At 53.1% G+C, this 11,805-nt stretch overlaps 1 protein-coding gene across 1 annotated transcript; it reads left to right on the forward strand.

Moving 5' to 3' along the window:
• Positions 1–7,769: 7,769 nt before the first annotated feature.
• On the forward strand, positions 7,770–10,334 carry LOC311242487 (protocadherin beta-15-like; the record flags this gene model as incomplete). The annotated part of the gene is made up of 1 exon (XM_084331450.1): positions 7,770–10,334. One exon carries the CDS (start codon positions 7,770–7,772, stop codon positions 10,332–10,334), a length of 2,565 nt encoding a protein of 854 aa, XP_084187576.1.
• Positions 10,335–11,805: the final 1,471 nt, after the last annotated feature.

Here is an 11,805-nt window from a genome sequence, read left to right on the forward strand (position 1 = left end):
ACAGAGTATTGCGTAGGCCGTAGGCAATGGAGTTCAGAATGTATACAATATGGCAAGTGAGAGAGAGGCAGTATTTTCATATGGAAAGGCATGTGTTAAGATAATAGGGTGGTTTATAATATTACATTTTGATTTGTGATGTGGCATAGAGTAACTGAAGATAATGTCCTTCTATAATAGGATCTAATGTTACCAGTTGAATTATTTCAAGTTAAAGGGCCACCTCGCAGATTTTCAACCTTAATCCTCTAGTGAAATTGTCTTTTTCCTAAAATATTTTTTTTAACTTTCCTCAAGTTGGTCCTACTACACTTGAAAATAGATGAGGAAATAACAGATGCAGTTAATGTCTGCTCTCCTCTGGATAACATTAACTGACTGAGTCTGTCTTGAGGTATTTCTTATGTCAGATTATCACTTGTCCTCCTCACAACAGAACAATCGGATTCATCATTTATTTTTGTTTAACTGAAAGCTATAATCTGTAATGTCGTCAAACATTGACCTCTAGGCAAAAGTGCTCCTCTTGGTATTGTACTTTGTTTACATATTATTTTGTATGGGTCTGATTTGTGGGTTGGAGTTGAGTGTGGATACTGCAGTGGTTGTTAATTGTTGGCCACACCTCAGGCTCCGCCGAACGAGGTCTGGAGAAATTCACAGAGTTAGTTGCATATTAAATGTACTGTATGTCCACATAGGATAGATACAGAGCCATGTTAAATCTTCAGCAACACTTTATATCACAGTGGCTTTGTCACAATATGACACAGATATTGTATGAAAACTGTTGTATAAAAGCCATGGAATACTTGAGGTTGTGCGTTATAGTAAATAAAATCACAGCTGTCAAGAGCTACATGACCACAGCTGTGATGAACATACTGTCTTTTTGTTGTATTGCTTAAACATCATCCTTCCCTGTATGCAATGCGTTATATAATAATAGCAGATCAAAGGTCTCTTGCCTGACTAACTTCTGTGTGCAACGTCTATGAAGCAACGATTCATGCACTCCATGCCTCCACTCTGTATGTCATGCTGATCCGTATTTCACAGGACAATGTAATGTAACATTGATTGAAAACAAAATGTACATCATGATGATGATTCCGTAAACTATTGTGCAACACTGAAATGAGTGAACTTGGCACTAATGTTAGCTTGCGTGATGCAACTCTACAGCTACAAGCTGACAATGCAACCGAATAAACCACAAGTTAGATCAGTGGTAGGCTACTCAGTTTTGTCAAACACAGGAGCCACGCTGACAAAACAATGTTCTGAAAGAGCTACAATACAAAATGTCACTGTTCCTCAACCAAACCAGCATCAGGCTACTAACAATAGGTGATTTATTAGGCTACGTTTAGACGAGCGTTTTGTGAACAGAAACCGCAAAAGTCATCTTGCGGTTTCACTTTTAATTTTACGTTTAGACAAGCGTTTTGGGGTGGAATTCTCCGTGCAGACGACGCTGTAACGACGGCGCCCCGCTGTCACACGATTGGCGCATATGTCACATGACGTGCTGTGAAGACCCGCCCTACTCTGCCTCTGATTCGCAGACTGTGGATGGGGAATGTGATTGTACCAAAGCAGAGTCACTCACAGACAGTGGGTCCACTCACGCCGCGGGACAGATTCTTGTGTATTTAACCCTTTCACTGCCACACGACAGCCGGTGTGATAGTAAAGGGTTAACCTTCTGTCGTGTGGCAGTGAAAGGGTTAAAAGTACTGCCAATTTAGCCTTCAGGTGATCTCCGTTGATAATAGTCAGACATACTTGCTTTGTTTACGTCTCGGCTACTGGCGCATACCTGCTACCTGTGACGTAAGCAGTACGCGCGACCAGAGCCGTGACAACCCTTTCGTCATCGTTTTAACAGATTTATACGGTTTTACAGTTTAGACAAGAGCGCAAAGCTTTTGCGTTTCTAGGAATTCCACCCTGGAAGGTAGTCTCACTTTTTTGCGGTTTCACCCCGTAAAAACGCCGTTTCCGTATAAACGAAAGGCACATCCGAAAAAATATTTTTGCGGATTCACCTGCTAGCGTTTCCGTCTAAACGGGGCCTTAGAAGCTATATGCAAAAACATAATCATGTGCTGCGCCCTATACCACTAGGCTGCTGACATATATTACCATGCAACATTAACTATTGATACATATGGCAAAATTACAGAATGTATAATTGTTGATGAATGGTTTCTGCTGGATATTCAAATGCCTCAAGTGTCCCTGAAAACAAAATAGGTTGGGCCCTGCTCCAATTCCTAAAAAGGGGGCTTAGCCAAGGTGCCTACAGTTAACTAACTTCAGAGAAACTTACCTTTCAACAACCAGTATGGCCGAACTAACTAACTATATCCTTGTGATATAGGAATGTGAATTTGATAAATAAGTTGTTGACAAGTGGCTTGTTCAAATCTAGGCTCCGTTTTTTGTGAGGTCAAAAAGTAGCCACGTTGTGTATAAAGATTTATAAAATACATATTGTTTAAAGAAACATTTTAGGAACTGCCACCGTGTTTAGTATTTCTGAACTGCGTGTTGTGTGTAGGTTATACTGTTAAAAGGTTTCAGGTAAAATCTTTTTTCCACACTTGGCACAAGTACAAATGTGTAGGGTGTAGCGCTGAGAAGAAGGAGTCGGAGGCGGTGTCTCGAAGCTAAACTCAATTTCTTTATTCATCAGCGTAACAACAAATCGACGTAGTCGTATCGACAGTAAAATAAGAATGCCGGTGGCCGGAAGTGCCACCCTATAAATCGTCCGGGGGGAACTACCATTCCCAACGAGTTCCGTGTGAATTATGTACAGTCACTACACAAGCCCCCCCAGAATTCACCCATAGTCAAAATCCCCCCGGCGTGGGGGAACAATTGCCCGGCCCCTGCGTGTGCGGAAAGCCGGGGGCGGGGAGGGCGGAGTGGCATAAGCGCCCGCGCCGTCCACGACACCCGGGGGCACGAAACGGCCTCGGCGAGCGTGGAAAACCGGGGGCGGAGAGGGGAAAGCGTCGCAAGCGCCCGTACCCTCACCGACACCCGGGGGCGCTGGCATCGGTGAGGCCGCCGGTGGCTCTGTGGGCGGTGGCACCCGGGGCAACGGCGGACGACCCCTGCGGGGGGGAAGGGCCAACTCCAAAGGCTGTGAAACGTCTATGTGAGCGGGCTTTATCCTGTCTATCGACACGGTCTCCGTCCTACCGCCCATGTCGACCATGAGGTCCTTGTTACCGTGTCGCAGGACCCTAAACGGGCCATCGTAAGGGGGGCGTAGGGGCCCCCGGTGCGCATCGTGGCGAACAAAAACATACTCCGCCGTGTGCAGGCTGCGCGGCACCCGGGAAACGGGGGTACCATGCTGCGACGTGGGAATCGGGGCGAAGGTCTGAGCCGCTTCCCGCAGGGTGGAACGCTGGCTGGCCGCGGACCAAGGGGTTGTCGCGTCCGGAATGAAATCCCCCGGGACGCGCAATGTCTGGCCGTATAACAGTTCCGCGGACGAGGCCTGCAGGTCCTCCTTGGGGGCGCTCCTAAGTCCGAGCATGACCCACGGCAGCTTATCCACCCAGTTGCCGTCCGTCAGGCCTGCGCGCAGCGCCGCCTTCATGGACCGGTGGAAACGTTCGCATAGCCCGTTGGCCTGCGGGTGGTACGCGGTTGTACGGTGCAGCTTAACCCCCAGGCCGCTGGCGACCGCGTTCCAGAGCTCTGAGGTGAACTGCGAGCCCCGGTCGGAGGAGAGGTCAGACGGGGTCCCGAAACGTGCGATCCACGTGCTGATAAAGGCGCGGGCCACGTCGGAAGAAGACGTCGAGGCGAGGGGAACGGCTTCCGGCCATCGGGTGGTCCTGTCCACCATAGTGAACAGGTAGGTAAACCCGTGAGAGGAAGGAAGCGGGCCCACGAGGTCAACATTGACGTGGTCGAACCTCCTCTCGGGAACCACGAATGTCACAAGCGGGGCCTTGGTATGTCGGTGCACTTTAGCCCGTTGGCAGGACACACACGCGTCGACCCAGGCCCTCACGTCTTTCTTGAGCCCCCGCCACACAAACTTCTGTGACACCAACCTGCTCGAAGGCTTCCTACCGGGGTGAGACAGGTCGTGCACAGCCTCGAAAGCCCGCCTGCGCCAGCCTATAGGGACCAGCGGCCGGGGTTGCCCGGTGGAGAGGTCACAGAGCAGGGACGCGCCCGAGCCGCCAATCGCGACGTCTCTGAGGCGCAGACTGGTATCCGCTGTCCTGAGGGCCTGGATGTCGTGGTCGGAGGCCTGTTCCGAGCCCATGGCGACGTAGTCGAGGCCCAGTTGCACAGCTCCGATGACGACCCTGGATAGGCAGTCTGCGACCACGTTGGCTTTCCCGGCGATATGCCGTATGTCTGTCGTGTACTCGGAAATGTACGAGAGTTGGCGCTGTTGTCGCGCGGACCACGGTTCAGCCACCTTGGACATGGAGAACGTGAGGGGTTTGTGGTCGACGAAGGCCGTAAACTCCCGGCCCTCCAGCATGAAACGAAAATGGCGCACCGCCAACCAGAGACCTAGGAGCTCTCTGTCAAATGCGCTGTACTTGCGCTCCCTGGGGGTCAGTTGACGGCTGAAAAACGCCAGCGGTTGCCAGGCGCCGTCAACGTATTGCTCATGCACCGCGCCCACCGCGTAGTCTGACGCGTCGGTGGTAATGGCGACCGGGGCCCCCGGTGACGGGTGAGCCAACATGGCTGCACCCGCCAGGGCCGCCTTGGTGGCCGCGAAGGCTGTCGTCCTCTCGGCCGTCCAGTCGACCGGCTGGTTGGGGGACTTGCCCTTCAGCGCCTCGTAAAGCGGCCGCATGGTGTGGGCCGCCCGGGGGATGAACCGGTGATAAAACGTCACCATCCCGAGAAATTCCCTGAGCGCCCGGGCCGTCGGGGGTCGTGGGAAAGCGGAAACGGCCTCCACTTTCGACGGGAGGGGGGCGGCCCCCCTCCTGTCGATGAGGTGACCGAGGAACCGTATGGAGGTCAACCCGAACTGACACTTAGCCGGGTTGATGATTAGGCCGTTTTGGCCCAGCCTCGTAAAGAGGCATCGTAGGTGCTCAAGGTGCTCCTCGGGCGAGGAGCTGGCGACGAGGATGTCGTCCAGGTAGACAAAAATAAACGGCATGTCTCTGAGCGTCGAGTCCATTAGCCTCTGGAAAGACTGTGCCGCGTTCTTCAGTCCGAACGGCATCCGTAGGAACTCAAATAGACCGAAGGGTGTTACCACCGCCGTCTTCGGGACGTCCAAGGGGTGTACCGGCACTTGGTGGTAACCGCGTACCAGGTCTACCTTCGAAAAGAACAGCTTACCCGCCAGGTGCCCCGAGAAGTCCTGGATGTGGGGGACCGGGTAGCGGTCTGGCGTGGTAGCGTCGTTGAGGCGTCTGTAGTCCCCGCACGGTCTCCATCCCCCGTCCGGTTTGGGCACGATGTGCAGCGGCGAGGCCCAGGGGCTGTCCGAGCGTCGGACAATCCCCAACTTCTCCATGTTGGCGAACTCTGACCTAGCGACTGCTAGTCTGTCAGGGTTGAGCCGGCGGGCCCTAGCGTACACGGGAGCTCCTTGAGTCTCTATGTGATGCTCGACCCCGTGTTTGGTGGTCGCGGCCGAGAACGTAGGCTGTGTCAAGCCGGGAAACTCCCGCAGTAGGCGTTGGTACACGTCACCTTCTGCGAGCGAGCTGGCCAGCCCGCTGTATACCACTTCATTGCGCACACAAGTCAAGGAAGCGTACGTCTGGGCGTCTACCAGGCGGCCGTGCCTCACGTCCACGAGGAGCCCATGTGCGCAGAGGAAATCCGCCCCGAGTAGTGGGAACGAGACGTCGGCCGTGACAAACTCCCACGTGAACCGCTGTCCCCCGAAACACAACTCCACGGTCCTCGTGCCGTAGGTGCGGATCGGGTTACCGTTGGCGGTCGTCAGTCGCGGACCCCCCCCCCCGCCGGCGGTGTCTACCACCGTCGCCGGTAGGACGCTCCTCTGTGCCCCGGTGTCGCAGAGGAATTCTCGACCAGAGAGTGTGTCCTTAATGAAGAGTAGCCTGTTCGACGTACCTGCGCTCACGGCCGCTACTGGGCGCAGGTGTTGGCGTTTCCCGCCCTGACAAAAGTACAAGGCGGGCGGCACTTCGTTGCTTTCGCGCCGAAGCGTGCATGGAAATAACACAGGCCTGTGTCATTATTGCCGTCGGCCGCGGCGCCCCTCTCCATCTTCGCCCCTCCCCCTCTGGGCATGTGCGCCCGTGTCGGGGCCAGCACCTCTGGGGCCAAGTGCTGCGTGGCCAGGTAGAACCGATCTGCCTCCTCCGCCAGAGCACGGGGATCCACAATGTTTGTATTGGCCAGCGCCGTCTGTACCCGTGGCGGCATGTGTCTGAGGAACAGCTCTTTAAATAAAAAGTTCGGCTGCTCGGCGCCCAGTAGATTCAGCATCATTTCCATATGCGCCGACGGCTTGCTGTCTCCCAAGCCACGTATATCCAACAAACGTCGGGCCCGCTCAGACGGCGACAACTCAAAAATCCTGAGCAGGTGCGTCTTAAACGCCTCATATCTATCCCGGGCCGGCGGAGCGGTAATGAAGCCTACCGTCCTCGCCGCCGTAGTGTTGTTCAGACTCGAGACGACGTGGAAGTATCGAGCGGCGTCCTCCACGATTCCCCGTAGGGCGAATTGCGCCTCCGCCTGGGCGAACCACGCGGCCGCCGACTGCTCCCAAAACTCAGGCAGTCTGAGAAAACCAGCGTTGTTTGCCATGTTCGCCGTATTCTCCGTCTCGGAAACTTCCTCGAGACTAATGTCAGGGTCACCAGTGTAGCGCTGAGAAGAAGGAGTCGGAGGCGGTGTCTCGAAGCTAAACTCAATTTCTTTATTCATCAGCGTAACAACAAATCGACGTAGTCGTATCGACAGTAAAATAAGAATGCCGGTGGCCGGAAGTGCCACCCTATAAATCGTCCGGGGGGAACTACCATTCCCAACGAGTTCCGTGTGAATTATGTACAGTCACTACAAGGGTAAATATAGAACAAACTGAAATAATGACTAAGATAGATATCTTATATTACCTGGCATCGCTTTGACAACATGGGCCTGCATGGGATGCAAGAGCAGGTCTAATGTAGGCTGTATAGGCTGTAGAAATCATGGAATTTCCTTGACTGTTGTAATAACCGGTTTGGTCTCTTGGTGGCGCTCTTTTATAGAGACCTTTTCATGTATGCATGGCAGCGATCCAATAGTGTTTCTCTCCCTAAACCGTGTTACTGGAATAGTGGGTTAGAGCCAGGGGCTCTCTCTCTCTCTCTCTCTCTCTCTCTTTCCATCTCTCTCTCTCTCTCTCTCTCTCTCTCTCTCTCTCTCTCTCTCTCTCTCTCTCTCTCTCTCTCTCTATCTCTCTCTACACTATCTCTCTCTCTCGCTCACCCTGTGTGTGTGTGTGTGTGTGTGTGCGCATGCGCGCGTATGTGTGGAGCGAGAGAGAGAGAAGAGAGAGAGAGCAATCACAGTGGTAGTTAGAGCGCATAACTGAAGCGGGGGCAGAGAATCCAAGCTGACAAGAGCAGCTCCCTAATAGGGGGATGCTCCACTCTGCTCGAGACGCTGAGCGAGAGAGAGAGAGAGAGAGAGAGAGAGAGAGAGAGAGAGAGAGAGCGAGCGGAGTACATTCTCGGCTGGATATCTGAACGCATATATAAGTATATATTGAGTATAATATAGAAACGATGGTGCCGGACGTGCATTTCCACAAGGGATGTTTAACAACACAGCGGGAAAACATCAGACGGATGTTGCTTTTTTCTCTCTTCGTCCTCCTTCTTGGCGCATCGTGCGGAGAGGTGCGCTACTCCGTTCCAGAGGAGATGGAGCGCGGCTCGGTTATCGGGAACGTGGCGCGGGATCTGGGTCTGAAAGTGACGGAGCTCGCTGCCCGCCGGGCCAGGTTAGTGGCGGAGGGCACCCGGCAGCTGTGTGAGCTGGACGCGGACTCTGGCTCTCTCCTGGTCAGCCGGCGGATAGACCGCGAGGAGCTGTGCGCTCAGACGGCCGCCTGCGTCCTACAGTACCAGCTTCTCCTCGAGGATCCGTTGAAAGTGTACAGCCTTGTTTTGGATATACAGGATGTGAACGACAACAGCCCCGTGTTCGCCACCGGGGAGATCGAGTTGGATTTGGTCGAGTCCACGGTTCTGGGAAGGCGCTTCCCGTTGGAGAGCGCGCATGACCCCGATCTGGGCACCAACTCCATCCGTGATTATAAACTGAGTCAAAACGACCATTTCGCGCTGGAAATGAATTCCCAGATGAACGGCAACGCGTACCCGGAGCTCGTTCTCAAAAAGGCTTTGGACCGCGAAGCGCAAGCGGAGTATATACTGACCATCAGCGGGGTCGACGGTGGCACTCCGGTCAGATCGGGAACCGCGTCCATCCACGTTCGTGTTTTAGACGCCAATGACAATGTTCCCACTTTCAGCCAAAGAGTCTACAAAGCCTCCGTGCCAGAGAACTCCGCGGTGGGCACTGTGGTGGCCGTGGTGAACGCCGTGGATTTGGACGAAGGCGTCTACGGGGAGATAACGTACTCTTTCAGTCACGTGTCGGACAAAACGAGAGGAGTGGTTGAAATCGACCCGGCGAGCGGCGAGGTCCGGGTGGCGGGTCCCATCGACTACGAAGAGGCCAGTGCGCACGAACTCGACGTCCAGGCGAAAGACGGCGGGGGTCAGGCCTCGCACTGTAAACTAGTGATCGACGTTATCGACGTGAATGACATTGAACCCGTGATATCGGTGAAGTCGGCCTCCAACACCGTGGCGGAGGATTCCAAACCTGGAACCATGGTGGCGCTGCTCAACGTGTACGACCTGGACACCGGGAGCAGCGGGCGGGTCAAATGTGCCATCTCTGACAACGTTCCGTTTAAACTGGTGTCGGAGGTCAAAAATTACTACATGTTAGTGACCGACGGGGTACTGGACAGAGAGATACAGCCGCAATATAATATCACGGTGACCGCCGTCGACGCAGGCTCTCCCCCACTCTCCAGCAGGAAGATAATACCCATAACCGTCAACGATATCAACGACAACCCCCCGACGTTCACGCAGAGCGAGTACAACGCCAACGTTTTGGAAAACCAACCCGTCGGTACGTTCATAGCGAGAGTGAAGGCGGAGGACCGCGACGACGGACCCAACGCTAAAATACTGTACTCCGTGTCGTCCACGTTCGTATCCGTCAACTCGGACACCGGTGAGCTTTTCACCGCGCGCCTCTTCGACTACGAGCAGTCGGTCCACTTCCGAGTGCGGGTCACGGCTCGCGACGGCGGCGAGCCCCCTCTCTCCGGCGCCTGTGAGGTAAACGTCTTCATCGGTGACAATAACGACAACCCGCCCGCCGTCCTGTATCCCGTGCAATCCGCCGGGTTCATCGCCGAAGACTTGGTGCCACTCGAGGCGCCCAAAGGTTACCTGGTCACCAAGGTGGTCGCCGTGGACGCCGACTCGGGACACAACGCCTGGCTGTCCTACCGAATAGTCAAGGCGACGCGACCGGACCTGTTCTCGGTGGGCCTGCACACCGGGGAGATCAGAACCGCGCGGCCCTTCCTGGTCGACGACGAACCCAAACAAACGCTGGTGGTCTCGGTGAGAGACAACGGCCTCACGTCTCTCTCCGCCACCGCCACGGTCAGCATAACCATCGGCGACGGCCTGCCCGTTTTAAACGAGCTTTTCGAGTTTGCGGACGAGTCGCGGACCGGCGACGACTTCACCCTGTATCTGATCATCGCCCTGGCGACCGTTTCTTCACTCCTCCTCCTTTTAATCGCCACCGTGGTTTATTTCAAGAGGTGCCGGCGCGGCGGCTACGGCGCCGCCTACCGCTCGGCCGCGTCGACGTCCTCCGGCGGCCTCCCCGTGTTCCCCACCACCTACTGCCCCCCCGGCTACACGGACGTGAGCCGCTGCAGCGGGACCCTGCTGAAGGACGACGAGCGGTACGACTCCTTCCTGACCACCGGCTCGTGGAGGGGCGACTTCCGCTTCAGCTCCAACGTGACGGACACCGACACGCTGAAGAAGAGGAGCGCGGCCTATCAGAAGAACACTGTAAGACGCGTCAGTGGCGCGTCGAGTCTGAAGAAGGTGAGGCCCGGTGGCGGCGTACCGCACCCGTGTTACATCGTGGAAGAGATGGTGGCGAGCCATAATAACATGTTGCCATTTTATCCGTGGACCTCTCCTCTTCCAACGTGCAGTGTCTCCAATGGACAGTTGTGAATCCTATACCCGACCGTTGATACATCCGATCATTCTGTGTCGCCGTGTTTTTGTGGGTTAATAGACTATAGTGGGGGTGGGTGGGTGGGTGGGGGGCGTCAGGGTTATAGATATTATGGAAAACAATATTTTGCCAGTTTTATGTTCGGACATATTTTCTCGCATGGATATGTAATGTAATTCTCAACCCATCATGTCTAGTTTTGCAGTATACAGTATATGCCTCCCTCCACTCTCTGACTGTTAACCTCTTCGCTGCATGCCTGTGGAGGCTCCCCGGGTGTGAATAATTGAACATATATCCGGTATGGAACGATTCTTTGCGTAAAAAAGTTGGGGGGGGGGGAATGCTGTTATAGCAACCATAAATAAATCATGTATCATGTAATTCAGTTTGAGTGGCGTGGCTGTTGTTTATTAAAGACTGTGAAAGGGTCACTGGTGAAGCAAGTCAGCTTCAGCAGATACACAGACATCCATGTTCTCTCTCTCTCTCTCTCTCTCTCTCTCTCTCTCTCTCTCTCTCTCTCTCTCTCTCTCTCTCTCTATCTCTCTATCTATCTATCTATCTATCTATCTATCTATCTATCTATCTATCTATCTATCTATCTATCTCTCTCTCTCTCTCTCTCTCTCTCTCTCTCTCTCTCTCTCTCTGTGTTAGGGGGGGGGGGGGGCATTCCACAACATGATTTCTCATGATCCTATTTAGTCTGTACTTAGTGAGCCACCCTTCCCCCTTATCTCTACAGTATGTGTTTCTCAGAAGGGACCATAAACACCATTAACATGTGCTTAACATGTACTGTGTACATGAAAAACAAGTGCTGGGATATGTCTGGGATTAACTCATACATATGGTTGATAAATCCCTGTGCATTTGTGATATAATGTAGACGTTTCTGACCTTTGACCCATATGCATATGTGATGTTTGACACAGTTGAGAGAATGTAGGCCTGGCTCCCCGTACTGCTGGTCCTTGTGTCTACTTTCTTTTTCTGTGATTTGTTTTTATTTTCTTCAGTTTCAGTTGCGTCTAGTATACCGCCCTGCAGAAGCTAACTGCAGTAACTATGCAAACAGTGAAACTGAGATAAATGGCTTTAAAGTGATTTGACTAGTATCCAGTGATTTTGTAGTTATTGCAATTATTTATACCCCTTTTCTCTAAAAACAGAGCAAGATTGAACTCTGAAACGGTGTCACAAGATACAACATATATTGAGAAGTTAAATATCACTTATAACTCAATTCTGGGAAAGAAATGTATATGTGTGTTTTGTATATATCTATGTAAAGCCATGTGAAATCCATGGACCAGATTCAATGTTTGGGGTCATCATGGGTAGTAAAGGTTTGATGCTAGACTTGGGTCCAATAGTATTCCTTGGTTTTACGTGAACCTGTTTGGAGTCTCAGGTCAGATGGGTGGGGTTTATCACACCAGGACAACCTATGGTCGTGTCAAG

The sequence above is a fragment of the Notolepis coatsorum genome (assembly GCF_963971535.1).
Source record: "Notolepis coatsorum genome assembly, chromosome: 16".
Taxonomy (NCBI): Eukaryota; Metazoa; Chordata; class Actinopteri; order Aulopiformes; family Paralepididae; genus Notolepis; species Notolepis coatsorum.